Source organism: Stigmatopora argus, chromosome 17, assembly GCF_051989625.1.
Source record: "Stigmatopora argus isolate UIUO_Sarg chromosome 17, RoL_Sarg_1.0, whole genome shotgun sequence".
Classification (NCBI taxonomy): domain Eukaryota; kingdom Metazoa; phylum Chordata; class Actinopteri; order Syngnathiformes; family Syngnathidae; genus Stigmatopora; species Stigmatopora argus.
In genome coordinates, this window is record NC_135403.1 from 14,138,290 (window position 1) to 14,165,756 (window position 27,467).

At 55.1% G+C, this 27,467-nt stretch overlaps 5 protein-coding genes across 8 annotated transcripts; 4 read left to right on the forward strand and 1 right to left on the reverse strand.

The window, feature by feature from the left end:
• Positions 1-409: 409 nt before the first annotated feature.
• On the reverse strand, positions 410-4,307 carry klhl15 (kelch-like family member 15). 3 transcript variants are annotated; one of them, XM_077624508.1, is made up of 9 exons: positions 4,077-4,307; positions 3,543-3,701; positions 3,282-3,420; positions 3,031-3,219; positions 2,729-2,953; positions 2,445-2,606; positions 1,971-2,371; positions 1,092-1,311; positions 410-920 (listed from the first exon to the last, which is right to left on the reverse strand). In XM_077624508.1, exons 2-9 carry the CDS (start codon positions 3,560-3,562, stop codon positions 552-554), a joined length of 1,725 nt encoding a protein of 574 aa, XP_077480634.1. In that variant the 5' UTR covers positions 3,563-3,701; positions 4,077-4,307; the 3' UTR covers positions 410-551. The 3 variants fall into 3 exon arrangements, with proteins under 3 accessions (XP_077480634.1, XP_077480631.1, XP_077480633.1); XM_077624505.1 differs by having other exon boundaries at positions 410-1,311; XM_077624507.1 differs by having other exon boundaries at positions 410-1,311; positions 3,543-3,704.
• eif2s3 (eukaryotic translation initiation factor 2, subunit 3 gamma) lies at positions 4,166-7,721 on the forward strand. Its single transcript, XM_077624509.1, has 12 exons — positions 4,166-4,731; positions 4,892-4,965; positions 5,263-5,326; positions 5,395-5,522; positions 5,582-5,703; positions 5,774-5,868; positions 6,226-6,384; positions 6,475-6,609; positions 6,683-6,922; positions 7,011-7,180; positions 7,264-7,436; positions 7,511-7,721. Exons 2-12 carry the CDS (start codon positions 4,897-4,899, stop codon positions 7,572-7,574), a joined length of 1,419 nt encoding a protein of 472 aa, XP_077480635.1. The 5' UTR covers positions 4,166-4,731; positions 4,892-4,896; the 3' UTR covers positions 7,575-7,721.
• Positions 7,722-9,700: 1,979 nt separating this feature from the next.
• On the forward strand, positions 9,701-16,393 carry ezh2 (enhancer of zeste 2 polycomb repressive complex 2 subunit). The gene is made up of 20 exons (XM_077624720.1): positions 9,701-9,833; positions 9,913-10,033; positions 10,587-10,710; positions 10,797-10,925; positions 10,995-11,114; positions 11,632-11,752; positions 11,810-11,968; positions 12,037-12,142; positions 12,299-12,462; positions 12,534-12,631; positions 12,690-12,870; positions 13,373-13,539; positions 13,606-13,741; positions 13,872-13,997; positions 14,066-14,244; positions 14,333-14,428; positions 15,061-15,142; positions 15,211-15,291; positions 15,367-15,451; positions 15,781-16,393. Exons 3-20 carry the CDS (start codon positions 10,594-10,596, stop codon positions 15,839-15,841), a joined length of 2,208 nt encoding a protein of 735 aa, XP_077480846.1. The 5' UTR covers positions 9,701-9,833; positions 9,913-10,033; positions 10,587-10,593; the 3' UTR covers positions 15,842-16,393.
• A 729-nt stretch (positions 16,394-17,122) lies between these two features.
• Positions 17,123-23,015, forward strand: LOC144091998 (cullin-1). The gene is made up of 22 exons (XM_077624729.1): positions 17,123-17,309; positions 18,486-18,873; positions 18,966-19,140; positions 19,207-19,374; positions 19,449-19,499; positions 19,559-19,649; positions 19,729-19,892; positions 19,973-20,135; positions 20,208-20,338; positions 20,405-20,512; positions 20,595-20,701; positions 20,834-20,882; positions 20,945-21,076; positions 21,163-21,280; positions 21,358-21,434; positions 21,509-21,627; positions 21,687-21,792; positions 21,883-21,930; positions 22,006-22,088; positions 22,161-22,266; positions 22,344-22,457; positions 22,527-23,015. Exons 2-22 carry the CDS (start codon positions 18,734-18,736, stop codon positions 22,605-22,607), a joined length of 2,331 nt encoding a protein of 776 aa, XP_077480855.1. The 5' UTR covers positions 17,123-17,309; positions 18,486-18,733; the 3' UTR covers positions 22,608-23,015.
• Positions 23,016-23,138: 123 nt separating this feature from the next.
• Positions 23,139-27,465, forward strand: LOC144091999 (uncharacterized). 2 transcript variants are annotated; one of them, XM_077624730.1, is made up of 12 exons: positions 23,139-23,401; positions 23,978-24,399; positions 24,486-24,608; positions 24,799-24,876; positions 24,962-25,130; positions 25,257-25,826; positions 25,905-26,098; positions 26,162-26,306; positions 26,379-26,490; positions 26,556-26,673; positions 26,768-26,975; positions 27,049-27,465. In XM_077624730.1, the coding sequence occupies exons 2-12, from the start codon at positions 24,004-24,006 to the stop codon at positions 27,201-27,203; spliced, it is 2,268 nt and encodes a 755-aa protein (XP_077480856.1). In that variant the 5' UTR covers positions 23,139-23,401; positions 23,978-24,003; the 3' UTR covers positions 27,204-27,465. The 2 variants fall into 2 exon arrangements, with proteins under 2 accessions (XP_077480856.1, XP_077480857.1); XM_077624731.1 differs by lacking the exon at positions 24,799-24,876 and having other exon boundaries at positions 23,140-23,401.
• Positions 27,466-27,467: the final 2 nt, after the last annotated feature.

Below are 27,467 nucleotides of genomic sequence, written 5' to 3' on the forward strand. Positions count from 1 at the left end.
TTTCTAAAGAGAATTGACCGACGTTTCTAGATAACTTTCTCCACCCTCTGCTTCAATTTCAGTGCTGGCAAGGTAACGTAGTAAGATGTGACCGCAGGTGGACAGATGTATTTCTTTTTTTAAATAAGCTAAAAGGAACGCTTTGACACTTCTGTGGACATTAAAAAAACAGACCAGTAAAAAAGAAAAAAGTGCATAGTTAAAATAACAGTAGCAACAAGGTTGAAATGTTCTGGAACCCCCAACAACTTAAGAGATTGGATTGTGTAGCATTTAGCTTGAACAACATGGTTGTCTTTTTCCTTCTCAGCACAAAGTGGGAGAGAAAGAAGATGGTCTTGAAATGAGGCCATCTGTCCAAATTCACACTTTGACAACAGTGAGTTCCAAACAAACAAAGATGTCGGGTCTCGGTAATAAATAAAAAGACAATGTAATACTGCATAGCCGGCTAAATAAATAACATTTAAAGACGCCCTTGAGGCAAAAGCAAAGATGCAAGCTTTTGCACGAACAAAAAAAAGAAAAGAAAAGGGAAAAAAAAGCCTTCCTCAGCTGCAGCGCCTGACGTGCTCCAGCACGTACTCGGGGAAGCGCAAGGTGCACACCTGCAGCCCGTCCAGTTTGCAAGGCATCCGGGGGTACTCGTCCTCCTTCCACTTGTTGTCGTCGGGGTCGAAGGTCAGGATGGAGTCGCTGTAGTGGCCGTTGTAGCACAGGCCGCCCAGCACCACGATGCGGCGCTCCAGCGCCGCCACGCCGTGCCCGCTGCGCCCCACGGGCATGGAGGCCAGGATGGTCCACTCGTCGGCGTCCGGGTCGTAGACCTCGGTGGACGGGCAGCCCTGCGACTCGAAGGAGGCGCGCAGGACCACGCACACGCCGCCCAAGACGTACAGCTTCCCGTTGTGAGAGATCATCTTGTGGAAGCAGCGGGCGTAGTTCATCTTGGATTTGTTCTCCCAGCGGCAGGAGGCGGTGGTGGGGGCGGGGGCAGAGGCGGCGGCGGCGAGATGCCCGCGCCGCCCGTGCGGGGAGTCCGGCCCCCCGTCCGCCCCCGCCGCCTCCCGGCCCGGGTCGAAAACGCACACCTGCTTGGAGGTGGACGAGGACGTGATGCCGCCGGTGACGTAGAGCTTGCCCCCCAGGACCGTGCCCTCGTGTCCGTACTTGTTGACCGGGTACGGGTCGGCGAACTCCCAGCGGTCCTCGGTGATGTCGTAGCGCTCGGTGGAGTAGAAGGTTTCGTCCCGCGTGCGACCCGCCACCGCGTAGATGAACTTGCCGATCACGCCCACGGCGAATTCCGACCTGAAAGTCCACAGACGTCCCGCTTTTAGCCCAGCAAAGACCTTATCTTAGTGCAGGCTCCCTCTAGTGGTGGGGCAAATTTGCATTCGTCAAGCCAACCACTTGCTTTCAGCCTCAAAAGACACACATTCTTATAAGGAATTCATTTAAATTAAAAAAATATATATAAATAAATATACACACATATACACACGCATAGATACACGCATATATATACTTGTGTATATATATACACGTGTATATATATACACGTGTATATATATGTATATATATATATATATGTGTGTATATGTGTGTATATATATATATGTGTATATATATGTGTGTATATATATGTGTGTATATATGTGTGTATATATATGTGTGTATATATATGTGTGTATATATGTGTGTATATATATATGTGTGTATATGTGTGTATATATGTGTGTATATATGTGTGTATATATGTGTGTATATATATGTGTATATATATGTGTGTATATATATATATGTATATATGTATGTGTATATATATATATATACATACACACACACACACACACACACACACACACACACACACAAAATAAGGGGTCATGAAAAGTCTTAAAAAAAAGATTCATACTAATGTTATTCAAATGGACACTTTTTTTAAAAAAACAGAATAATTGCCTGACCTGGGCACGGACATGTCGGCCATGCGCAGCCACGAGTTCTGCCGGGGGTCGTAGCGGTAGACCTTGGAGGAGGCGTGGAACTCGCCGTCGGGGCCCAGCTCCTCGCCCCCCAGCAGGAAGGCAAAGTCGTCCACCACGGCCAGGCAGTCGGGCCGCAGGGGCACCTGGGGGCCCTCCAGTTCCCACCAGGCCCGGGGCCGCCGCAGCAGCAGGATCTTGCTGTTGACCATGCTGTGGCCGATCATGCCGCGGAAGACGGCCGTCTGCGGGCGCCGCGAGCGGACGCGGTTGGCCCGGGTCCCGGCCAGCGGCTGGCGGTGGACGTCGTGGAAGTAGCCCACGGCCCGCTCCACTTCCTGACGCAGCTGCCTGGAATAGCGGTAGAACTCCGACGTCTTCACCTGTTGGCGCCGGGAGAAAAAACAAAAATCACTAAATGGGATTCCACACCACGCCGAACGGGGTCTCCCCCACCTTCTCGAAAATGTCGGCGGGCGTCATGAGGCAGAAGCGGACCGAGCGGACCACGGCGTCGGCGTGTCTCCAGCGCCGCCGGTCGTGCCGCAGCCAAGACTGCGCCGCTTCGTACAGCTCGATTTCCGGGTAGCGACTGAGGGCGTCGCTGTTCAGGTAGGCCTGCGGCAAAAGTTAGCAAAAGTTAGCGTTCCAGACCACCCGGTTCGTGCCAAATTGGGCGCCATCTGGTGGCCAAGATGTGAGTCGCAAGCACAGCTCTTGGACGGCCTGGCCTGGCCCACCTGCAGTCGCTCCAGGCTGAGGTAGGACAGGAAGTCGGCTCGGCTCATGAGCGGGACAAAGTTGTCCAGGAGGAAGTCGTCCAGCCGCTCCTGGACGCCCTCGGCGCCCACGCTGAAGTCCTCCAGGAGCCGCATGACTTCTGCGCAGTTCTCCAGGCAGATCTTGGCCAGCAGGAAGGAGCAGCAGAACTCCACCGCCTCCGTCAGCTGCACATACATGGCCGCCTGCGCCCAGGCCGGCAAACGGTGGGCGGGCCGTCTCGCGCCGCCACCGTCCCACGGGCCGACGAAGGCTAGGTCACCTGGAGGATCTCCTGCACGGTCGGCATGCTGAGCTCCAGCGAGCCGTAGTACATGAAGCGCAGGATGTGGCCGAAGCCCGCCGCCGTCAGCCCCTTCAGGTGGATGTTGTCCTGGTCGCGCTCGCGCATGTCCGCCGTGAACATGACCCGGAAGTAGTCGCTCTGGGTGGCCAGCAGCGCCTTGTGAGCCTGAAAAAGGCGAGGACGATCAGGATGGATGACGGGGGGGGGCGGGGCTCCGCGCTCCCCACCTGGAAGTGGCGCTCCTCGACGGTCAGCGTGACGTCCAACAGCAGACGCTCCTCGTAGAGCGCCCGGAAGCCCGACGACACGCTGCCGTCGTGTACCTGGGAGAGGTACACCTCCGCGTCCGCCCCCGACATGACGCACCTGAGGAACGGCGAGATCCAGCCGGCCTTAAAAACGCCAACTCGGCGTTTTCCACTCCGCACAGAAACTTTAACAAATACTCCGTACCATCTTGGACACTTTGGGAAATCTTATCTACTCACCTCTTATTGGCCACGGGCATGTCAGAGGGCGTTGGTCCCAACCAATCAGAGGACAGCGCTCCACCGTGCCGGCCCGACGTTAGCAAAGACCCTCACTCGCGGCTTCCGGGGCGCCGGCTCCGAGCCGAGGCTCGCATTTCCCGTGTTTGCGTTTCCAGCCTGCTTGTAAACAAAGACAACGTGTGAATGAAAAGTGCAACAATACTTACATGCCACCAAAGTATGAGGGAATGAGCGAGAATATAAAGGAATCGAGCAAAGCATGGCCAAATGAGACTTCATATCGACCGATTAATCGCGGTTAGTTGCAGGCCTAGCGTGAATGTTGGAGACTTAGATTATCGGTCCCGATTTAAGACGAGGTGAGAGCCTCGTCGGGTCATTTCAAAGTAAACCTCCAGAAACGCTGGGGTGAAAGTTCACGGGAAGGACGCGACAATAGTTCGCCGGTGTCGGGGTTCCGAATGGACTGGTTCCGAGGGGGGCGGGACGGGCTTGACAACTTTAGCTTAGCGGCTAAATGAGTGCTCTCACCTCGTCGCCGAGAATCCACACGAGACGTCTTTGTCGAGCACATGAGGGTTGGCGGCTCGTCAGGTCCGGAAGGACCCCGCCATGCTGTCGGGCCGAAGGCCGGAGCCAAGAGCGCCAGAGCCCCAGAGCCCCGGAACCCCGGTTCGACTCGACTCAACAGCGGACGGCTAGCAAAGCAAAGCGATCAATGGGCTTTGTGGATGCCATCTTCTTCGTGATTCTTCGTGTGCGTCACTTCCTTTTTTCTCGGACGCGTGGATCCAACAAAAACATTACTCGGAATTCCAAATTCATCTTTAATATCGCCATGTAAGATCGGAAAGGAATCAAATACGAATTTATTCTATGAATATCGCATTATTATACAATTTGGAGTGGATGTTACACTTTCCTCTGTCGTCATCAATCCACGACAGAGTCAACACGCGGAAAGAATACAGACGGAGTTCGCTTCACCCCATATAGAGAGGAAAGTGTTAGTCGACATTATAGTTAACTATTCGGGGGAAACTCCTGATAAACAAATGTGAACGGCTCTCACCTAACGTCAGTGGTCGCAACATTTTATTGGCTTGAAGTTTTTAGACAGTACCTGCAAATTGCATCAGCCACAGTGAAAGGACCCCGATCCCGTTATTGTTTGGGAAAAGTCAGTGTAAGTTCCATCTTTTTTCATTGGCGTTAAATTTCCTGCTTTTCTAAAAAAAGATAAGTCACTTTTCAGAAAAGACAATACGTCTTCGGAGTGGAGACGTTTGAATTGAAGAATTGAATTCAGGCAACGTCCTCGGCTACCAATTTCCTTCCTTTTTCAGTCAAGATGGCGGGCGACGATTCGGGTACCACGTTAAGCCAGCCTCATTTGGCCAAACAAGACCTAAAAACGTTGGTAAGTGCTCCCATCGCGCAGCTGACACCTTCGCGTACATGTGTCCGGGACGTTTGTGGCATCTCGCGGATGTTTATCTTCCACAAGTGTCGCTTGTCAGGTGCTAAGCTACTGCCCGGCACACTGAGCGCCCAGCAAGCTGTTAGCCACCGTTAACTGCTGTACGAAAAACGTCCAAGCGGACTTGTGTAACATTGCACTTGGATTGGACGTGTATCGCCGTCAATGTGTTATTGATTGCATTTTTTTAAATTATTGCTCGCGAGCAGCTTTTCACACAGAGCCCTCTGTTTGCAGAATGTCTCCAAACTGACGACCCTCTCCCCCGAGATCATCAGTCGGCAGGCCACCATCAACATCGGTAAGTCTGCGCCGTCCGCCCCGCCAGTGGCGACGCCTCCGGTGACGTGTCGCGCTCTCGAAACGCAGGCACCATCGGTCACGTGGCGCACGGGAAGTCCACGGTGGTCAAGGCCATCTCCGGCGTTCACACCGTCCGCTTCAAAAATGAGCTGGAGCGGAACATCACCATCAAGCTGGGCTACGCCAACGCCAAAGTAAGTCGAGCTCTGTCGGTCGCCCCTTTCGCGTGCCGCGCTAACCTCAGCGCCGTCAGATCTACATGCTGGATGACCCCAGCTGTCCCCGGCCCGAGTGTTACCGCTCGTGCGGGAGCAGCACCCCCGACGAGTTCCCCACCGACATTCCCGGCACCAAGGGCGACTTCAAACTCGTCAGGTGGGCGCCCGGCGAGCCCACGTTCTACTTTTCCCGACCCGCCGACAAACCAAAAAAATCTCTCCCCCAGGCACGTGTCTTTTGTGGACTGTCCCGGCCACGACATTCTGATGGCGACCATGCTGAACGGGGCCGCCGTCATGGACGCCGCCCTCCTCCTCATCGGTGAGTGCACCGGTCGGTCCCGGTCCCGGTGGTACACGGTCGATTGGTCGCTGGTCTTTTGGTCGCCCAGAAGGTTATTGATAATTACCATTTAAATCGTTGCTCAAATTGACTGACGTCGCTTCTTAAAGGGACAACGCATGTACATACAAACACTTCTACGCTCACACGTGGGCTCAGTGAAACTGCTCATGGCCATTGTTGGCTTTTATTGACGGTGTTGTTTTACCTTGTTTTGTCGCTGGTCTTTTGGTCGTCGGTCTTTTGGTCGCCCGGACCGCGACAACGGGCAACCAAAAGACCGGCGACCAATCGACCGCACACGGCCCCGGTGACCTTGAGCCTCCTCCCTCCCAGCGGGAAACGAGTCGTGTCCGCAGCCGCAGACGTCGGAGCACCTGGCCGCCATCGAGATCATGAAGCTCAAGCACATCCTCATCCTGCAGAATAAGATCGACCTGGTGAAGGAGAGCCAGGCCAAAGAGCAGTACGAACAGATACTCACTTTTGTTCAAGGTGAGAGCCGGTGCCTTTGGGGAAGTTCACCCGGGGTCCGTGCGTTGCCGTCGCGGCCGGTCGTTCATCCAAAGTGGCCGTGTCGCTCAGGCACGGTGGCGGAGGGCGCGCCCATCATCCCCATCTCGGCTCAGCTCAAGTACAACATCGAGGTGGTGTGCGAGTACATCGTCAATAAGATCCCCGTCCCTGTGCGAGACTTCTCCTCCGAGCCCCGCCTTATCGGTGAGTGCGCCCGTCGATTGGGGGGGGGGTCAAAGGGGCGGAGAGAAGTAAGACCCGCTCGCCGCTCCCTCAGTCATCCGCTCGTTCGACGTCAACAAGCCCGGCTGCGAGGTGGAGGACCTGAAAGGCGGCGTGGCGGGAGGGAGCATCCTCAAGGGCGTCCTCAAGGTGGGCCAGGAGATCGAGGTGCGGCCGGGCATCGTCTCCAAGGACCACGAGGGCAAGCTCATGTGCAAGCCCATCTTCTCCAAGATCGTCTCGCTCTGCGCCGAGCACAACGACCTTCAGTACGCCGCGCCCGGGGGGCTCATCGGTTCGTCTTTCGCCTCGCGTGTTTTTTTTTGGCTCTGCTCCTCTTCGCCGGGGCTTCTGATCTCACGCCTTTCCCCGCCCGCCACCAGGCGTGGGCACCAAGATCGACCCCACGCTGTGCCGGGCCGACCGCATGGTGGGCCAGGTGCTGGGCGCCGTCGGGGAGCTGCCGGAGATCTTCACCGAGCTGGAGATCTCCTACTTCCTGCTGCGTAGGCTCCTGGGCGTGCGTACCGAGGGGGACAAGAAGGCCGCCAAGGTGAGCGCCGGCCGCAACCGGGGATGCTCCGACTCCCATTGAACGCCCATTGACGTTCTTCTTTTTTTTTTTTCTTCTTCCAGGTCCAGAAGCTGTCCAAGAACGAAGTGCTGATGGTCAACATCGGCTCGCTCTCCACGGGGGGCCGCGTCAGCGCCGTCAAAGCCGATCTGGCCAAGATCGTCCTCACCAATCCCGTCTGCACCGAAGTGGGCGAGAAGATCGCGCTCAGCCGCCGCGTGGAGAAGCATTGGCGGTGAGTGAGCGCGCGACGCCGACCGGGCGCCGACTGGGCGCTCTCCCATCTGACCCCCCTCTCCTTTTGAGCAGGCTGATCGGCTGGGGGCAGATCAGGAGGGGCGTGACCATCACGCCCACCGTGGACGACGACTAAGCGAGCGGCGACGCGCACCCCTCTCCAATAAAGAACATTTGGAACCCTTTGGCTTTCTTCTTTTTCAAACTCAGCGGAGAGGACCAAACGGCGGGCAAACGAGTGACTTGGCTCCAAACTGAAATAAATAGTAACATTTTACTTCCACATTGAATTGAGTGTTCATTTCATGGTCCTCTGTTGTTTACCTTTAAAATTGTCAACATTTTTGGGAGGGCAGCCTCTAAAAAAAGTCATTTGGGATTGAAGGGGAAAATTTGAGACAATAATATCGTCAATATTGCCATGGAGCCTCTTCAGATGTTGTTTTTCAGGAAACAATTATTATTTAGCATTAGTATAGTCTAGTGTAAGTTTTATTACACATCAACAACCACTGCAGAATCAGGTGTGTGGAAATGAGTTTGGCGTTTTCAGGAATCGGCTCAGTTTCAGAAAATTTGGACATATCTTTAAAAATAGGTTTGTTGAGTTTAAAATGTTTTAAAAGGGGAGGGGGATTTCTTATTTTGGGATTATTACACAAGGTAATCTCGAAGAAATAAAGGATTTGGCAGTCCTCAGAAAAGAGGACTTGAACCGACAATTTCAAAGCAAAAATAGTTGCGACGATGCGTCAAGAATTCATCCAAACTATTCGTAAAATGCTTTGAAAACGAAAACGTCTAATGACCGGTATGACACCCGGACCCACGTTCCACATTCCGAGTTTCAGGATGAAATCTGCTGCCACCATATCTCTATCATTGTGTTGTGGGTACACCAGGCGGTCGTTATCACATTTTTGCCTAGTGCATATGTTATGTTCGACTTGTGGACTTGTGCTGGTGCACAAACTTAACATTTTATGAAAAAATAACAACAGGAAAAGTCTTACAAACTCAAACTGCGGGGAAAAAAATTAACGGGGGAGACATATGTCGACGAAAGGCAATATACGCAGAAATTATTGTCATGTTTGGTTAGGGTTTTTAGTGGTTGAGTGTTTTCTTTTTCCTTGTGCGTCCTGTCTAGTGATTATTGATGAGCGTCACCTGGGATGTGTTCTTTTCTGCTTCTCCTTCCCGGACGTGACCCAAGTGTTTGCAATTGTCTCGTTAAGCAACCCCCGACCGACCGACCGACTCTGCAGTTCAACAGTCTCTCTTTCTCCGTGCCTGTGTCTATCGGGGGTTGGGTTGTTCCACCGTGAGCTCCGCTCACACTTGTCAAGAAATGTGCCAGAAAAGGCCCAAACGCAAGTGGTCACCCACAATCCTTTCTGTGCAATAACTTTGGGGTGTGTAATAACAATGTGCAATATCTTAGACCGTGCAATATTTTAGAATTCACCTAGCCGGGATGTGACTTTTTATACTTTTATATTACTATTTATGTTTTGTTGTTGTTGGGAAAACGCACTTTGTGGAATAGCACCACCAATTTCGTTATACGCAGCTGTGTATGATGACAATAAAGGCTTTTAATGGTGGAAATTATACTATACCTTTCCTAATAATTCACAAAGAGCTTCACGAGCTAACAGTAGGTCACCTGGGTGGACACAAATCATTTCCATAAGTAATATTTGACCACGACAACCTTCATTTATTGTTTTTCTTTAACTTTTATCACGTTTATTGTCATTACTATTAAGTGCCATCCACTCACGTGGAGCTGGTCAACTTATTTCCATGCTAAACTTATTATCTGCAAGGCATAGTATTTATTTTCATATGTTTGGGTTGTGTACAGTATTTCTTTCTCATTCTTGTCTTGGTGGTTGAATTAAAATGGTAACCGCCAATGAGCGTCCTCTGGGGGCGGGGTTTGAACGACTATTCGGCCGTCGGAATCTCATTTCTTTCACAGAATGTCGTCTAATTTAGCATCGACTAGGGTGACAAGTGACAGGTGTCACAGTCAACCACGTGAAGACATTCACTTTTCTTAAAGTTTGGCATCGAAACCATGTTATTTTCTGTCACGGGCGAACAAAGGGAACCTGTCCACATGTCCCCCGCCGAGGGCCCCGGGCCGCTCGTGATCTCCCATTGGCCGAGCACCTGATACCCACGACCTATTGAGTCGCGGGACACTAGCCTCGCCTAATGTCAATGCCTCTGATTGGCCCAAACGTTTGGCGCCTCTTGAATCCTCCGCTGCCGCCGAAAGCGAAGCTAGCTCCACGTCAATGCCGGCTACGGAAGACCAACAAAACAGTTCCAGGGCCGAAACGCGGGTACTGTTTATTTTTAAACGACAACCATCTTAAAAAAAGTAACAGAACGGCGGGCCAACGTGACGCCGAGTCCGTGTGACGCCAAAGTGAAAGGTTTATTTCCTCTTCGGCTACAAGCTGAGCTGCAAGCTAGCCGGAGGACGGAGAGACGAGAGCTCCTCGGCGGCGGCGCACAAAGGAGCAACTTTTGCCAGTTTGCCACTTCCAGCTTGAATGACGACGGAATATCGCAGCTCAGGTAAGGCCAATTGACGTTCCGGTCGTCCTGTGATATTTGTCGCTTTTCTCACGACCAGATAGACACGTTTAGTGAGGTCGGGGAACTTTGAAAAAGCTAGGCCGGGCGTCGTGCCCGGCTGTCAGGTGTTGGGAGTTATTGTTCTTCTCCCAAGTCTCAACTCGGTTGACTGTAATTGCGTGTAATGTGTTGTCTTTGGAGGTAAAGACACCCCAATTCTTGCTAACCTGTTGGTGTATAGTGTGCCTTGGATACCTCTTTTCTTAACTTGGGCGAGGCGTTTTCCTCTCAAAGTTACGTCGTCAACTCCAGCCAAGAAATAAGATAAAATTTGAAATGGACACGTCTGTCTGTACACTCATAGATGAGATGGAATGATTCATGACAACGTCACTTGGTATGTTAGCTCTGTTTTGAACGTTTCGGCAGTAGTTTCTTCTCGAGGTTGCCATGGACAAAATGGTGGACTTCCAGATCAGAATGTACCTGTTTACTACCCAAGTGTGTACGCCAAGGTCACATCGTGGAGACCTTTGTCACGGTTTGTTCTCAGCGTGATCATGGTGCTGACCGGCAAGCGTTCGGAGAAAGGTCCCGCCCGCTGGAAGAGGAGAGTCAAGTCCGAGTACATGCGGCTGCGCCAGCTCAAGCGCTTCCGGCGAGCCGACGAGGTCAAGGTTCGTTGGCACGCCTCGCTTTTGGGTCCCCGTATCGCTCCTTCCAAATCCTTGAGTCTAGCTTCCCTCCCCCCTCTTTTCCCCAGACCATGTTCAACAGCAACCGTCTGAAGATCTCGGAACGCACCGACATCTTGAACCAAGAATGGAAGACTCGGCGCATCCAGCCGGCTCACATCATGACATCGGTGGGCTCGCTCAGAGGCACGCGAGAGGTGGGTTTGTCGCCCGCGGGGATGTTCGCCGCTCCAGTCCTTGAGCCGCGTCTCCCCTTTTGTCCGCAGTGCACGGTGGACAGCGGTTTCTCCGAGTTCCCCCGCCAGGTCATTCCGCTGAAGACCCTCAACGCCGTGGCCTCCATCCCCGTCATGTACTCGTGGTCGCCGCTTCAGCAGAACTTCATGGTCAGAAATAAATTGTGTGCGGTCGTTTGGTCGCCGGTCTTTTGGTCGCCCGTTGTTTGGGTCCGGGCGACCAAAAGACCGGCGACAAAACAAGGTAAAACAACACGCTCTACGCATCAATTAAAGCCAACAATGGCCATGAGCAGTTTCACTGAGCCGACGTGTGAGTGTATGAGTTTGTATGTACATGCGCTGTCCCTTTTAAGAAGCGATGGCGTCGGTCAGGGTCTTAACAAGTTCTCCAACAAACAACAATAAAAGTCTGGGAAATTTGGAGCTTTTCTTTAGCCTAATCATTACTAGGGGATTAAGTATGACTAAATAGTCATTCGTAGTTTGTATTCAGGGAATTTGAGCAACCATTTAAATGGTAATTATCAATAACCTTCCAGGCGACCAAACGACCGAGTACCGAAATAAATAGTCTTGCGTCCATAAAAGCGTGGCTTTCACGTCAGACGGACGGCGGCCAAAGAGCGAACGAGAAAAATGGATGTCCGTGCTCCGTGTTTGACAGGTGGAGGACGAGACGGTGCTCTACAACATTCCCTACATGGGCGATGAGATCCTGGACCAGGACGGCACGTTCATCGAGGAGCTGATCAAGAACTACGACGGGAAAGTCCACGGAGACAGAGGTGAGCCCGGCCCGGTCCAGGCGGGCCCAGAAGTCCAAGACTTTGTGCCCTCCCCAGAGTGCGGCTTCATCAACGACGAGATCTTCGTGGAGCTGGTGGCTTCCCTGGCGCAGTACAGCGACAACGAGGAAGACGAGGAGGAAGAGCCGGACTTCAAGACGGAGAAGACGGAGAGTGCCTGCGACGGGCGGGACGAGGCGCGCGATGCCAGCAAGGGTAGGGTTCCGGCCGCCGCCATCGCCGCCTTTTGGACCACGTGATCTCAAAGGGTTTGCCCGCCGCAGGCCGAGGCGACGACGAGCGCAACAAGAAGTTCCCCTCGGACAAGATCTTTGAAGCCATCTCGGCCATGTTCCCCGACAAAGGCACCACGGAGGAGCTGAAAGAGAAGTATGGACGCCCCACACACGATTCACGCATTTCAAGAATTCTATCCGAGTATTTGTTGAGTTGCTGACTCATCGAGATGTTATCGGCCCATCGATAAGCCAGCGGCGCGGAATAGTGCTATTTTCCCGTTGATCCCAAGACGAGCGTGTGCGTCAGGTACAAGGAGCTGACCCAGCAGCAGCTCCCCGGCGCCCTCCCTCCGGAATGCACGCCCAACATCGACGGCCCCAACGCCCGCTCGGTCCAGCGCGAGCAGAGCCTGCACTCCTTCCACACGCTCTTCTGCAGACGCTGCTTCAAATACGACTGCTTCCTTCACCGTGAGTGGCTCGCCGTGGCCCGCCCGCTCGCTCGCCGTCGCCCCGCTGACGATCTGGCCCGCCCGGCGCAGCCTTCCACGCCACGCCCAACACGTACAAACGCAAGAACCTGGAGAACTTGGAGGACGGCAAGCCTTGCGGCGACGAATGCTACATGAACCTGCCGCGGGTGAGCACGTCCCAACGAACGGCCGCCCGGTCCCGAGCTCACGCCGGCCTCCCCTCAGGACGGCGAGGGCGCGGCGGAGCGGGCCAAGACGCCCTCCAAGCGCTCGGCGACGGGGCGACGGCGCCGACGGGCGGCCAACGGCGGCAGCCGGCCCGGCACGCCCACCGCCAAAGACACGGACAGCGAACGTGAGGGCGGCAAAGACGACGACGATGACGACAACAGCGGCAGCAGCTCAGGTTACTTCCTTTTTGCGTTCCAATTAACACGAGGTCCTGCTTTTATAATCTGAATAGTAAAAAAAGATCAACTGATAAATATATAGTGTTTTTTTTTAAATGGCAATTCAAATAATACCCATAAAATGCCAATTGAAATAAGATGTAGAAACTGTTCAATCAATGACAATAGAAATAAATGTAAAAAAAAATCAGTTAGTATGTCAACATGAAAATAAATTTCAGCAACACGCTTATTTATTTATATATTGATTCATGTATTTATTAATTAACTTACTTATTACCTATCTATTTATGTCTAAAATGTCTTTTGCTGTGTCTGTATTCTCACCCTCTTGCTACTGTGACAACAAAATTTCCCGAATACGGGATGTATAAAGTTATCCAATCAAAGTGCATGAAGTCAATCCCTGAGAAAATAAAAATGGATATGAATTGAAATATAAGACGGTAGAAATGCAAATGAATGAGACATTTGTTGTTCTTTTTGCACGCTTGGCAGAGGGCAACTCTCGCTGCCCGACGCCCATCAAGCTGAAGCTTCAGCTCGCCGCCCAGACGGTGGAGTGGAGCGGCGCCGACGCCTCGCTCTTCCGCGTCCTCATCGGGACCTACTACGACAACTACTGCGCCATCGCGCGCCTCATCGAAAGCAAGACGTGCCGACAGGTAAAAAGGAGTGGCTCGGCCCAAAATGGCCCCTCGCCCGCCGCTGACGCCCGTTGGTTGACTCAGGTCTACGAGTTCCGGGTCAAAGAGTCCAGCATCATCGCCCGCGCGCCCGCCGAGGATGAGGACACGCCCCCCAGGAAGAAGAAGAGGAAGCACCGACTTTGGGCCACGCATTGCCGCAAGATCCAGCTCAAGAAAGGTCGGCGCTCCGCTAGTATTGGTGCTCACGGTTTCGTGGCCAGAAATTCGCCATTTTGGAGCCCACTTGATTTTGCAGTACTCGAAGGAGGATATTTTTTCATTTTTGCATTTTTTTTCCCCCGAGGCAGACGGCTCGTCCAATCACGTGTACAACTACCAGCCGTGCGACCACCCCAGGCAGCCCTGCGACTCGTCTTGCCCGTGCGTCACCGCCCAGAATTTTTGCGAGAAATTCTGCCAGTGCAGCTCCGAGTGTAAGAAGGCCGCCCGCCGCCGCGACCGGCCACTCGCCCATGGCGTAACCCGCGGCGCCGTTGGGCAGGCCAGAACCGTTTCCCGGGATGCCGCTGCAAAGCTCAGTGTAACACCAAGCAGTGCCCGTGCTACCTGGCCGTCAGGGAGTGCGACCCGGACCTCTGCCTCACCTGCGGCGCCGCCGAACACTGGGACAGCAAGAACGTCTCTTGCAAGAACTGCTCCATACAGAGGGGCGCCAAGAAGGTTGACGGATGCTCGCCCCGGCCTTCCTTCCTTCCTAAATGTCGCCCGCTCATTTTGCTGACACGCTCTTTCTTCCTCTCCGTCTCAGCACCTCCTCCTGGCGCCGTCCGACGTGGCGGGGTGGGGCATATTCATCAAGGAGCCGGTCCAGAAGAACGAGTTCATCTCCGAGTATTGCGGCGAGGTAGGAACACCCTATTGCAGGGGTGTCAGACTCGGGTTTGTTCGCGGGCCGCGTTAACGTCAACTCGATTTCACGTGGGCCGGACCATTTTAGATATAATTAGATTTTATTTTAAATATATGGATTAAAAGAACTGAATTAAAAGCCCTGATTTTTCAGTTTTTATAGATCTAAAACAATGTTTATTTTAGCTTTTTTTAAAATATATTTTTAGATTTTACAAAATGATTTTTGAACTAAAAACACAGAGAAAATGGATTAAAAAATGACAATGATTGATTTAAAAGGGGGAAAATCAGGAAATTTAATATACAGCTATACTCTCCATTTTAATTTGATCCTAATTGTTTGTTCCATTTGCTATTTGGTGACACTCCCAATTTGCCCCCTAGTCCGTGCCAATAACATCCATTGCTACTTTAGCTTAGCTCACGTGCTCATCGCTTATGCTAGCGGAGGACCTAAGTCCACTTCCAGTTTTTTTCCTCCACCTCACAAAGTTAGCGTCTGTCAGTTTTGGTGAAACTTGAAATCCTGTTGGTTTGACATTTGTGTTATTCCAGCAGCGGGAAATGCAATCTCGAGAGAGGCGCGTTATTTCAACGCTTCGCTCTGACGTGCGTCCTTTTCAGATCATCTCCCAGGATGAAGCGGACCGCCGGGGCAAAGTTTACGACAAATACATGTGCAGCTTCCTCTTCAACCTCAACAACGGTAGGAAAGCGGCGCCGGGCGCTGCGACTTTTTGCTCACCGGATCATTTGACACCCTCTCGCTTCCAGACTTTGTGGTGGATGCCACCCGCAAAGGCAACAAGATTCGATTCGCCAACCACTCGGTCAACCCCAACTGCTACGCCAAAGGTACGCGGGCGGCTTTTGGCGCGTCAGAAACGCTGATGCTAACCTTAAACTCCCCCCCCCGGCGTGGGTCCACAGTGATGATGGTGAACGGAGACCACAGGATCGGCATCTTTGCCAAGCGCGCCATCCAGACAGGGGAAGAACTCTTCTTTGACTACAGGTGGGTCACTTTGAGTTCATAGGAGGATGTTTTTTTAATTTATTTATTTATTGAAGTCACGTCAGGGTTAGAAATCAATAGGAATGAATGGCAACATTTTTCTGCAATTAGAAATCAATAGGAATGAATGGCAACATTTTTCTGCAAGTTAAATGTGCCATTAAAATGCATGAGGGCGTTTTTTTTGTTTTGTTTTAAATTAAATTGGAGCACTTTGCAAAGCATCACGATGCTAAATTAAAATCATTACATGAGTTTTTTAAATTCAGGAGCAACTATTGTGTGTGTGTGTGTGCTTTTTGACTACATTTAATTGTCTCTGTCATCAGGTACAGTCAAGCAGACGCGCTCAAGTACGTGGGCATTGAGCGCGAGATGGAGATGGCGTGACCGCGTCCGTCGTTGACGGCGAGCCTTACACTCTCAACAGCACTCACACCAACTACCTTCAGGACGACGGTCGGCATGTCCCAAAAAAAGAAAACATTTCAGGAAGATTTCCTATTGTGTTTTTTTTTCCTTTTCTGTCCAAGGTGTAAAACAAGACTTTTTTTGCTTTCATTTGGCCGTTGGAACATTTTGTTGGTCGTCAGTGCTCCGACCTTCAGGGACTCAAAACTAGTGGGAGGCAAAATTGAAAAAAAATATTTTTCTAATAACTGTTTTTGTGCCATGGATGATAGATGTGCATTCAAATGAGTTTATCAAAGAGCCAATTGTTCATTGGCCTCCCTCCCACTTTTAAATGGATTGGATGCCTACTGCCGTTAATGGGGGCAAATGAGTTAACGAGGAAAATCCAGATATATTCTCTGACAAATTCCTTGAGTGAAAAAACAAAAAATCAACTGACTATCGATACTTACGCAGGGAAAATACATGGTGCTGACTTTGTTTACACAGATTTTGTTTGTAGAAATGCTCAATAAAGTCTTGAAAGCCCCTTGTTTATATTTTCTATTACACTCATTCCATTTGAACTGGGAGATGAGCCGGATGCGGCTCTGGAGCTGTCGCTCAGACGCCTCCGATTGGATAAAGTAAAGCAGGGGCAGCAATTGACGACGCTAACTAAACATTAGTCCACGAATCCCATCCAAGCCAAGCTACTGATGCAACCTGGGACATTGGAGAAGTTTGTCCTCCATTTCATAATCATTTGAAATATTTAAAACCCGAATACTTCAATGATTTTCATCAAATAAACGTCTTCAATTGACATGCCCACTGGAAGCCTCCAATGTGACGTCGTGGTGAGTTCAGGGCACCCTTCGACAAAGCAGCAGTTCAAGTCACGACTATTTAAACAAGTTAAGAAATAAGGTTTTAATAAACGCTACAGAGTTAACTGTTTCCAAGAATTTCAGACTTAACTTAATATTACGCCTGGTGAAATTTTGTCAGAGATGAATTGCTGTAGAATTCTTCAATTAGTAATGGAATTGCATTGAACTGTCACATTTCATTGTCATACCATTTTAGTTTCCCTAGGCACAGTCCAATGGCCAAACTGTTACGGGGGCTTGCCAGTCAAATTCTAAATATTATATTTCAGTACTTTTTAATCATTCTACACCAAGCACCGAAATTATGGAGTCAGGTCCAGCTGCTTTTCAAACGTGAGAAGTGACAGTAAGTCAGGCTGGAGCTGGCGAGGGAGGTAAATGTGGAAATTTCCGCGGCTACTCGAACGCATCACGAATCTCCGCTCGCTGAGCTCATCTTTGTGCCCAGCAAAGACACTTAGCAGCATTAGCCGAGTTAGCAGCATAGTAGCGGCGGGGCGTAAGGACGCGACCGCCGGCATTCACACGAGTTCCCACCGTAGACCCAGCGGCCGACACGGCCTATAAACATGGTAAGAAATCATTGGGGATTTTCTCTGCTTCTCCTCCTCGTGACATTTGCGTCAGTTACCAGCTAGCCGGCTACAGCTAGCGGCTAGCGGCGTGTTTTCCTGACTCATTATTGACGGTTCGGCTGCCATTTTAAACACTGACATAAGCTCCCCGAGCGACGTGTTTTCGCTCGTCTAAAGGTAGCCGTGGGGGTTTGAAGGCTGCGGTAAGTGTGCTTCGACACCGCAGGTGAGGATGTTTCCCCCCCTGAAGTCGTCCCAGAAGCGAGCTAACGTGACTCGTCCGAAATGCGGCTACGCGGCTCTGCTAACAGTACCAATGGCGTCGCAGTGAGAGACTCACGCAAACAGCCACGCACTTCCATTCTAACGAAACAATGTGTTTCTCTTCCAAAGAACGGTCGGGACGTCGGATGGACGAGTCGTCTATCCGACGGGAGCGATTGTGACGGGGCAACAGCGACAATGTCATTAGCGTCTTAACTAATCAATTGGCTTACTTAAGCAAGGTGCTCCGATTCAGTTGACGACGATACGCTTGCAAAGGAGGATTTGAAGGAAAGTAAATATGAATCATAATACTACACAGGGGTCCAAATCGTGGAGGGAAAATTTGCCTATCGAAAGACATGGATGACGGAGGTCTTCGTGGTAGTATTAGGTTGGGTCGTGATTTCAGCCAAGTGTATACAATATTACAACGTAATAACTCAAAGGGGTCAAAAGTTTGGAACCATAGGAGGCGGTAACTGGCTGTCCAAATGGGAGCTGACAGCTGTGAAAAATGTGTCAAAAATTAAGATTCCTTGGAGCCCGTTCGGCGAGTCATTCTCTAAAGGCTGGCTGCTTTTCGCGTATTTGGTTTCATTTACATGCGCCAGAGACTCAGCCGGACTCAGGCCGGGCCCGGTATCATATTTTCATCCCCAGATAATTATGGCTGAGTTTGTTGTCGCCAGGCCGCCACGGCGGCGTGGCGTTTGAGGCGTCGTCGTCGTCATTGAAAGCGTTGTGGTTGGTTTCATCGGGGGTCACCCGCGCGAAATCAGTAGCATGTTTTCTTTCATTGTGGAATTCAAAACTAATGTTTTTTTCTTTACCTCCCGGTCCAAAGTTGCCGGACGATGACGGCGATGGACGTCCGACATGATTTTCCATGTATTTATTTTCTGGCAGGTCACCTGGTGACGAGCGCGGAAGCTCTGGGGTGTAGGTGCGGCACACAGCGCCACCTGCACATCGCCAGCGGGAGCGCGTCCCCGTCCCGTCCTCCCCTCGCCGTCGCCGCTCCCCGATGGAGCGCGCCCTGTGAGAGCCGTGCGTCGTCGCCCCGACCGCACCGCCGCTCCCGCGTGGCCTCGCCGCCCGGCAACAGCGCCGGGGAACCGTCGGCCACCAGCTTGGGCAGCGCCGCCGCCGCGGCCATGTCGTCCAACCGCACGCAGAACCCGCACGGCCTGAAGCAGATCGGCTTGGACCAGATCTGGGATGACCTGCGGGCCGGCATCCAGCAGGTCTACACCAGGCAGAGCATGGCCAAGTCCAGATACATGGAACTCTACACGTATCCTCGACGGGGCGCGCGTTCTCCTCGGGTCGCCGGGGGGTTTTCGGCCCCTCTCGGCCGTTTTTTTTTTCCTCAACGCTTCTTTTCAGGCACGTGTACAACTACTGCACCAGCGTGCACCAGTCCAGCCAGGGCAGGGGCTCGGTGCCCCCCAGCAAGCCCTCCAAAAAAACCAACACTCCCGGCGGAGCCCAATTTGTGGGCCTGGAGCTCTACAAGAGGCTGAAGGAGTTCCTGAAGAACTACCTGACCAGCCTGCTCAAGGTGAGGCGGCGACGGGGGATGGCAATCGGGCGGGGCGCTTGACGCGCTGGCGTTGTGGTCTTCCAGGACGGCGAAGACCTGATGGACGAGTGCGTGCTCAAGTTCTACACGCAGCAGTGGGAGGACTACCGTTTCTCCAGCAAAGTCCTCAACGGCATCTGCGCCTACCTCAACCGTCACTGGGTCCGACGGGAGTGTGACGAGGGACGCAAGGGCATCTACGAAATTTACTCGGTCGGGAAAGAGGCCCCTCGGTCTGACGTCGGGCCCGGGGAATCGCTCGCTCACTCGCGCTTTCTTCTCTGCAGCTGGCCCTGGTCACCTGGAGGGAGTGCTTGTTCAGACCCCTCAACAAGCAGGTGAGGCGGCACCGGCGTCCTTTCTTTTTTGGCTCGTTTCTGAGCGCCACCCGCGGCAGGTGACCAACGCCGTGCTCAAGCTCATCGAGCGCGAGAGGAACGGCGAGACCATCAACACTCGGCTCATCAGCGGCGTGGTGCAGTCTTACGGTCAGTGCCAGAGTAATGCAAAAAAAGAGCTTCCCGGCGGCCTTTGGGCGACAATTGACCTTTTGCCCCCGCCGTACAGTGGAACTGGGCCTGAACGAGGAGGACGCCTTCGCCAAAGGCCCCACGCTGTCCGTCTACAAGGAGTACTTTGAGTGCCAGTTCCTGACGGACACGGAACGCTTCTACACGCGCGAGAGCACCGAGTTCCTCCAGCAGAACCCCGTCACCGAGTATATGAAGAAGGTAGTCGTTGTCGAGGGGAGGGGACCAATCACCCGACCGACCGCTCGCTCGACCGCTCACCTACCGCCGATGGCCGGCAGGCGGAGGCGCGGCTGCTGGAGGAGCAGCGGCGCGTGCAGGTCTACCTCCACGAGTCCACGCAGGACGAGCTGGCCAGGAAGTGCGAGCAGGTCCTCATCGAGAAGCACTTGGAGATCTTTCACACCGAGTTCCAGAACCTACTGGACGCCGACAAGAACGAAGGTGAGGTCCCCGGTCCTGTGGCTCTTCTAGATTTGATGATTGATTTATCGATTTCTTTTTGGTCACGCGCAGACTTGGGGCGCATGTACAACCTGGTGTCGCGCATCACGGACGGCCTGGGAGAGCTGAAGAAGCTCCTGCAGACCCACATCCACAACCAAGGCCTGGCCGCCATCGAAAAGTGCGGCGAAGCGGCGCTCAACGTAAGTGCGAACCCCCCGCCGCCGGCCGTCTCGCTCCCGCCCCCTCCTCACGCTCTGGCCTTTCAGGACCCCAAAGTGTACGTTCAGACCACGCTGGACGTGCACAAGAAGTACAACGCCTTGGTCATGTCGGCCTTCAACAACGACGCCGGCTTCGTGGCGGCGCTGGACAAGGTGAAGGCGTCGTCTCTGGCGGGCGGGGCCTGATTTTTTAAAAATGTATTTATTGATTGATTGACTTTTTTCGCCCGCTCAGGCGTGCGGCCGCTTCATCAACAACAACGCCGTCACCAGGATGGCGCAGTCGTCCAGCAAGTCGCCCGAACTGCTCGCCCGATACTGCGACTCTCTGCTTAAGAAGAGGTTGCTTTCCTCACCTTTCAGATTAGCATTGGCGCCAATTGCTTTGAACGGCTAGCAATCGGATGTGGGCATTTGAACTGATCCGTTTTTTGTGGGGTTTCCCGTCCCCATCCGTTTTTTGTCGCACTCCAGCTCCAAGAACCCCGAGGAGGCGGAGCTGGAGGACACGCTGAACCAAGTGGTAAGTCGACGGCGGAGGCCATTTCCTCGACCGGTCTCTGCAACCGCCCGTTTGTCTCCCAGATGGTGGTCTTCAAGTACATCGAGGACAAAGACGTTTTCCAGAAGTTTTACGCCAAGATGCTGGCCAAACGCCTGGTCCACCAAAACAGTGCCAGCGACGACGCCGAGGCCAGCATGATCTCCAAGCTCAAGGTGGGAGGAGCCGGCGCCGACGTCCCGCGTCCGGCCTGCCTTTTTCTGACCGCGCCCCCGTCCCACCCCCCTCGGATCTACGGCAGCAAGCGTGCGGCTTCGAGTACACGTCCAAACTGCAGAGGATGTTCCAGGACATCGGCGTCAGCAAGGACCTCAACGAGCAATTCAAGAAGCACCTCACCAACTCGGAACCCCTGGACCGTCAGTCGCCCGCTCAAACGGCCGCCGCTCCCGACCGAGCCTCGCCGCTGACCCCCCGCGTGACTTTGTCTTTCCAGTGGACTTCAGCATCCAGGTCCTGAGTTCCGGCTCGTGGCCTTTCCAGCAGTCCTGTACCTTTGCGCTCCCCTCCGAGGTAAAAGCGCTCGAGCCTCCGCCGCGGCGACGCCACGCGGCCTGATCGGCGCCTTCTTCCTTGCGCGCCCTCAGCTGGAGAGGAGCTACCAGCGCTTCACGGCGTTCTACGCCAGCAGACACAGCGGCCGGAAACTGACGTGGCTCTACCACCTGTCTAAAGGCGAGCTGGTGGCCAACTGCTTCAAGAACAGGTACGGGCAACGCTAGCTAGCCGTTCGGAAGGCCGCTGACCCCCCCCGCCTCGCCCCAGGTACACGCTGCAGGCGTCCACCTTCCAGATGGCCATCTTGCTGCAGTACAACACGGAGGACAGCTACACCGTGCAGCAGCTCTCGGACAGCACGCAGATCAAAACGGTACGAAAAGCGCACGGGTGTCAGTCGGCGTCACGGCCATTTTTCCCAGCGCCACCGTAGCTTTAGAACGTGTCACCTTCTTCCTCGCAGGACATCCTCATACAAGTTCTGCAGATCTTGCTCAAGTCCAAACTGCTGGTGAGTGGGCAGCCACCGGTCGCCCCCCCTGTCCGCCTTTTTTTTTCCACGACCGTCGACCGGTCTTCTCGCCAGGTTCTGGAGGACGAGAACGCCAACGTGGACGAAGTGGACTTCAAATCCGAGACGGTCATCAAACTCTTTCTGGGTTACAAAAAGTCAGCCGAGTTTATTTTCGCCCAACTCCTCCTTCGCCGCTCACCGCCGCTCTCCTCCTTCTCCGCCGGTAGTAAAAAGTTGCGCGTCAACATCAACGTGCCCATGAAGACGGAGCAGAAGCAAGAGCAGGAGACCACGCACAAGAACATCGAGGAGGACCGCAAGCTCCTCATCCAGGTGAGAAAGCGCTGGCGTGCGTGCGTGCGTGCGTGGGGGCGGACCGGCGGCCCTTTGGTGAAACGCTTTTCTTCCAGGCGGCCATTGTGAGGATCATGAAAATGAGGAAGGTCCTGAAGCATCAGCAGCTGCTGGCCGAGGTCCTCAACCAGCTGTCGTCTCGGTTCAAACCCCGCGTGCCCGTCATCAAGGTGATGTCCGCCCGTCCGCCAGCGGCGCCCGAGGTCCCCCGCTGACCGCCCTCTTTCGCCCTCTCCCAGAAATGCATCGACATCCTGATCGAGAAGGAGTACCTGGAGCGAGTGGACGGCGAGAAGGACACTTACAGCTACCTGGCATGAGGCCCGAAAACGCTCCGCCCCCTCCATCGCTCGTTTTATTTTTGCGTTTTCTTGATTTTATTTGATTATTTTGTCCCCCGTCTGCGTCGAAAAGTGTGGAGGATCGCGGCGGCGGCGGTGGCGCTCGCTCCCACGCTGGCCGGGTCTGAACTCTTGACCTCGGCGCTCTCCCGTCAGCGATGAAGGAAGCTGACGCACGTTGTAAATAGGGTCACATTTTAAGAGGAGGCGGCGGCGGCGGCAGTGGCCGGTCGCCGTAGCGACAAACTCACGATATTAGCCTTCAGCCAATCGGAGAGCCATATCCAAAGGTTTCTGCATGTTCCGCTTCTCTCTCGCCGGAGGACATTTGTATAGTGTGCTTCATTTTCTAAATGTGTGAGAAATAAACGAGAAAAGGTTTCCTAATCCCTCTCGGAGCGTTTTTTGTGGCCGCCAAAATGTTTGAATGTCTTTTGGGGTTGATCTGGACCGGTAAGACTCCTTAGGAGCGACCGCAGCGCCACATGCAATATGGCGGCCCCGTTGACGTCCCCACCCAGGCTGAAGGCGGAGTCGCCGCCTTCCTGCCGTTCTCGTTGCGCGCGGCAGTGACGACCAAGTCACTTCTGACAGCAGCGACTCTTGAGTCCACCGGAGTCGTGTGTGTCACCGGTACCGAGGCAGCCGGGCCGCCTGTCTCTCTCTCTCTATCTTCGCTCCGCTTCGAGAGCCCGGCGTCGCGGCGAAAATGCTCCGCGTAACGCGCAGAGCGGCGGATGGAGCGGGCCTCCGCGTTACGCCGACCAGGGGAGGTAAGAAGCCGCCGCCGAACGCAACGGGGCTGGCTGACACTTGCTTAGTTAGCATGCTTGCTTGGCGCGGCTAGCTTGACGTACGGCTAGCCGAGGCCTGCCTTGCCTCTCTTGGCTTTTTATTCCTTCATTCGCCTTTTTATTTGTCGCCGGTGGACGCGAGCGCGTATTTGTCACAGTGGCGTCCGAATCGGAACGTGGCGTTTGCGGGGGTTTACTTGGTGTGTTTGTGAATGGCCGCGCACCTGCTCGCTAAGTGTTTGGCGACATCCTATTTGACATCGGCTGCGAATGGCTCCAAAAAGTCCAGCGGCAGGTAGGGCAGGTTCCATCTGGACTTTTGCCACCTAGTGGAAGCATGTCGATACTGCACTGATAGTGCCCGTCACTCTAGATTTCTCGCCACGCACTGATGCCATCGACGTGGATAGTTGTTAAATCTATTTGGCTAGCTCGCATGGAATGTTCCCGTTTCGCCGCCGGCCAGCCTTCTTTGCTTCCTTCGGCCGTGCGTCGCGGCCAATGAGTTGAGTGGTCACTTTGTACAACCTTTTTTTTGTTTGTTTTTGGGTTCAGTCTGTTGAAGCGCCACAGGCCGAAGGATGGACAAGGAGACGGCGCCGTCCAGAGTCGCTCCGGGCTCCGGCCCGTCGGGAGTCGGCGCCTCCCCCCTGCCCCCGGCGCCTCCGCGACTCACGCCTCAGCCGGCGCTCTCGCCGGCTCCCCCGCCGACGCCCGTCACGGCCTCGCCGCCGCCCCCTCTGACCCCCGCGCCCAAGGCGGTGGCGTCCAGGACTTCGTCCGTTCCCGTCCCGGGAACACCCCCTAAGCTGAGTTCCCCGGCCCTTCACGCTTACGCCCGGCCCGTCCTGCCCGGCTCTCCCTCCTCCTCTTTGGCCACCGCCACGCTGACCAACGGGAGCGCGAGGAGCTTGCCCGTGCCCGGCTCCAACACCATCACGCCCTTCCACACGCCCGCTAGCCCACCCGGAAGACAGGTGAGCCGCCAAATGCCGCTAAAAAAGGAGTAAACGTGGTCCCTTTTCCCCCTCCGAATAAGGCTTCCTCCTTTTCCCCCGAGCAGGTGTCGCAACCCCAGCCGACCAATCGGAACCCTCAGAGTCAGAGCGCCTCCCAGCAGGCCTTGCTCCTGGGAAAAGTGCTCAAGGGGGCGGGCCAAGAGCAGGTGCTGCTCCGAGCTCAGATGGTAAACACACGCGGGCGTCCGTGGGGATGTCGGCGTCGCCACGGAGACGGCGCCGGTGGGACTTGGGGCTTCCGGCTCCCCCCCCCTTTCCCCCCTTCCTCCTCTCTCTCTCTCTTTTCTTTCTCGATTCATTTTTTGGGGCAGGTGGAAGCACGCTGGCACTTTGTTGACACCGCTTTTGCGCTTGCAGCTGATTCTCACCTCTGCTATGCGGAGCGGCCCCGCCTCCTCCTGCTCTCCCCCCTCCCCCCTTTCCGCCTCGGCTCAGGTGAGCCCCGCCCACTCTCTCGCTCGCCCGCCCGCCGTTTCTGGCCCGCAGACGCTCACGCGTGTTCTTTTTCCGCCCGTGGCAGAACGCGGCGCCAGCGGGCGGGGGCCCCCCCTCGCTGCGTCCGAAGCCCCCCGCCTCGGTCCCGCCCCAGCCGTGCCGCCCGCAGGCGGCGCTCTTCCCGCCGCTGCGACCCCGTCCCAGGGCCGAGATCCGCACGGCGCCGCTTCGCCACCTATCGGTGCCTCCCCCAAGTAAGTCCCGTTTGTATCTCATTTGACAAATTGACTAAGCGCTGGATACGGCGCTCTGTGCATTGACAGTACTGTAAATGTCCTCTTTGTTATTGAGCCAATGGTTGTCGTTGTTTTTGGCGACAGCGCTGTACTCGCCGGTGCGAGCGCTCCCCCTCCGACCCAAACTTCAGCCGGCGGCCCCGCGGGCGCCCCCGTGGGCGCCCGCCGTCCTCCGGCCCCCGGAGCCGTCGGCGTCGGCGCGGCCGAGGATCGTCGCGCCGGCCTCGAGCGTCCCGCCCCTCGGCGCGCGGGAAGCGCCTCCCCTCCTCCCCCCGGCTCCATCGGAAACCGGCGCCCGAAATGACGCCACGCGGGGAACTCTGCAGGCGGGCGCCGCCCTCCCGGAGCGGCGGCCCACGGACGCGGCGGAAGAAGGGCGGCGCGAGCCGCCGGACCGAGCGAGACACCCGGACGAGGTGACGTCCGGCGGCGGAGACGCAGAGGAGGTGGCGTCGGGCGCCGGAAGCGGGCCGGCGTGCCGTACGCTTTCCGGGGAGCCGCTCCCGGAAGCCCATCGAGCGCCGACCCCGGAGGTTTGCCGCGTGGTGCCGGAGGCTCCGGAACAAAAGACCATTCGGGAGGAAGAGGAGCCCCTTGGCCGCGACGTCCACGGCGTCCACGGCCCCGTGTCCGCGCTGTCCGACAACCACTCAGGTGGGTCCACCATTTTGTAGCGACAAAATCTCAAGTTTCAGTTCACCGGTGGAGTTGAGTAAGACCACTACTTTTCAGCCTCGTCCGGCCCGTCGTCTCCGCCCCCGTCCCCTTCCGCGGCCCTCAACCTCAGTCTACGGCGGGTATCCTCCGAGGACCAGGAGGGGCCGGCGGGCGGGTCTCGGGAGCCGCCGGCCTGGCCCCCTGGTGGCCGCGTCCTGACTCACCTGGTGGAAGGTTTCGTCATCCAGGAAGGACTGGCGCCCTTTCCCGTACGTAGGCGAACGCCACGGCCGACGCTAGATCGGCGTCCATTTTTTTTCTTTCCGTTTCAGGTCAACCGCTCGTCGCTGCTCTTGCCCCCCGAGGCGGCCGCGTCGCCGCCGCGAGTCAACGGGAGTCGCGGCCCGGCGACGGCGGGCCCCGAACCTTCGGAACATTCCCCCCGCTCGCGGGACAGCGCCGAGGACCCCGGACGACGTGAGATCTCGAGGGCGCCGTCGGGTTCTTCTGGCGCGTGCGGGCGGACTTTGCACGTGGTCTGACTTTCAGGCGGCGCCCGGCGAGGGCGAGGCGTCCTGCGCTGCCAGTTCTGCGGCAAGAGGGGCCACGCCCACAATTTCATGCGCTCCAAACGCTTCTGCTCCACCTCCTGCGCTCGCGGGTGAGAGACGCCTCTCCCGTCGGGACCCGGGGCGGGGCTTGACGGCGTGCGCTCGCCGCCGCCAGGTTCAACGTCCGCCTCACCAAGCGCCTGCGAGCGCTGAGCGCCGGGCGCGGGGACGAGACGGCGCCCGTCCTCCGCCGGGCGCGACCCGTGCCCGGGAAGCCGCTCCTGCTCCGACTGGTAAGCGGTCGGCGGGGACCGAAGACGGTGGCGTGGGATTGTTTTTTTTTTTGCAGCCGAGCCAAGCACGCCACTTTGTCGTTTGCCCGCTCAGCCCCGAGACCTCTGGAGCGCCGGACGTCGAGAGAAGCGGCAAAAGGCGGCGCCGCCGGGGGACGGGAACGGTGAGGAGGACCAAGCTGTGGAGGAGATGGAGGACCGAGCGGCGGTCACGGAGAGCCCGCCGTCCGCCGGCGCCGTGGAGACGGACCCCTCGCAGTGGAGCGTGGAGCAAGTGACGGCGTTCGTCCGGCAGCTGCCAGGCAGGCGTCTTTCCTCCTCGCCGAGTGAATGGCGAAACCAAACGGCGACCGACCGCCTCCTTTTGTCCCCCAGGCTGCGGCGAGGTGTCGTCGGCGTTCCGCCTCCAGGAGATTGACGGGCAGGCCTTGCTGCTGCTGACCGAGGAGCACCTGATGAGCGGCATGAACCTCAAACTGGGCCCCGCCCTCAAGATCTGCGCGCACATCAACGCGCTCAAGCACCCCTAGCTCGCGCCATCAGGAATTTCCATCTGTTCCATTGAAGGTTTTTTCTTTTTATCCCGTAGCTCACGTAACCACTGCGTTTGCGTCCGTGTATATACGTATATAGAGAGAGAGAGAGATTCGCCAAAAACAAATCCAAATCCTATTTGGTCAACTTTGTACGTGATTGATTGCAAATGTGACGTTTTCTATTCCCGCCCCCCAAAAAAAGGCTCACCGTGCAGGAAATCCTGCTCGGAAATATTTAATAAAGCGACCGATCTTACC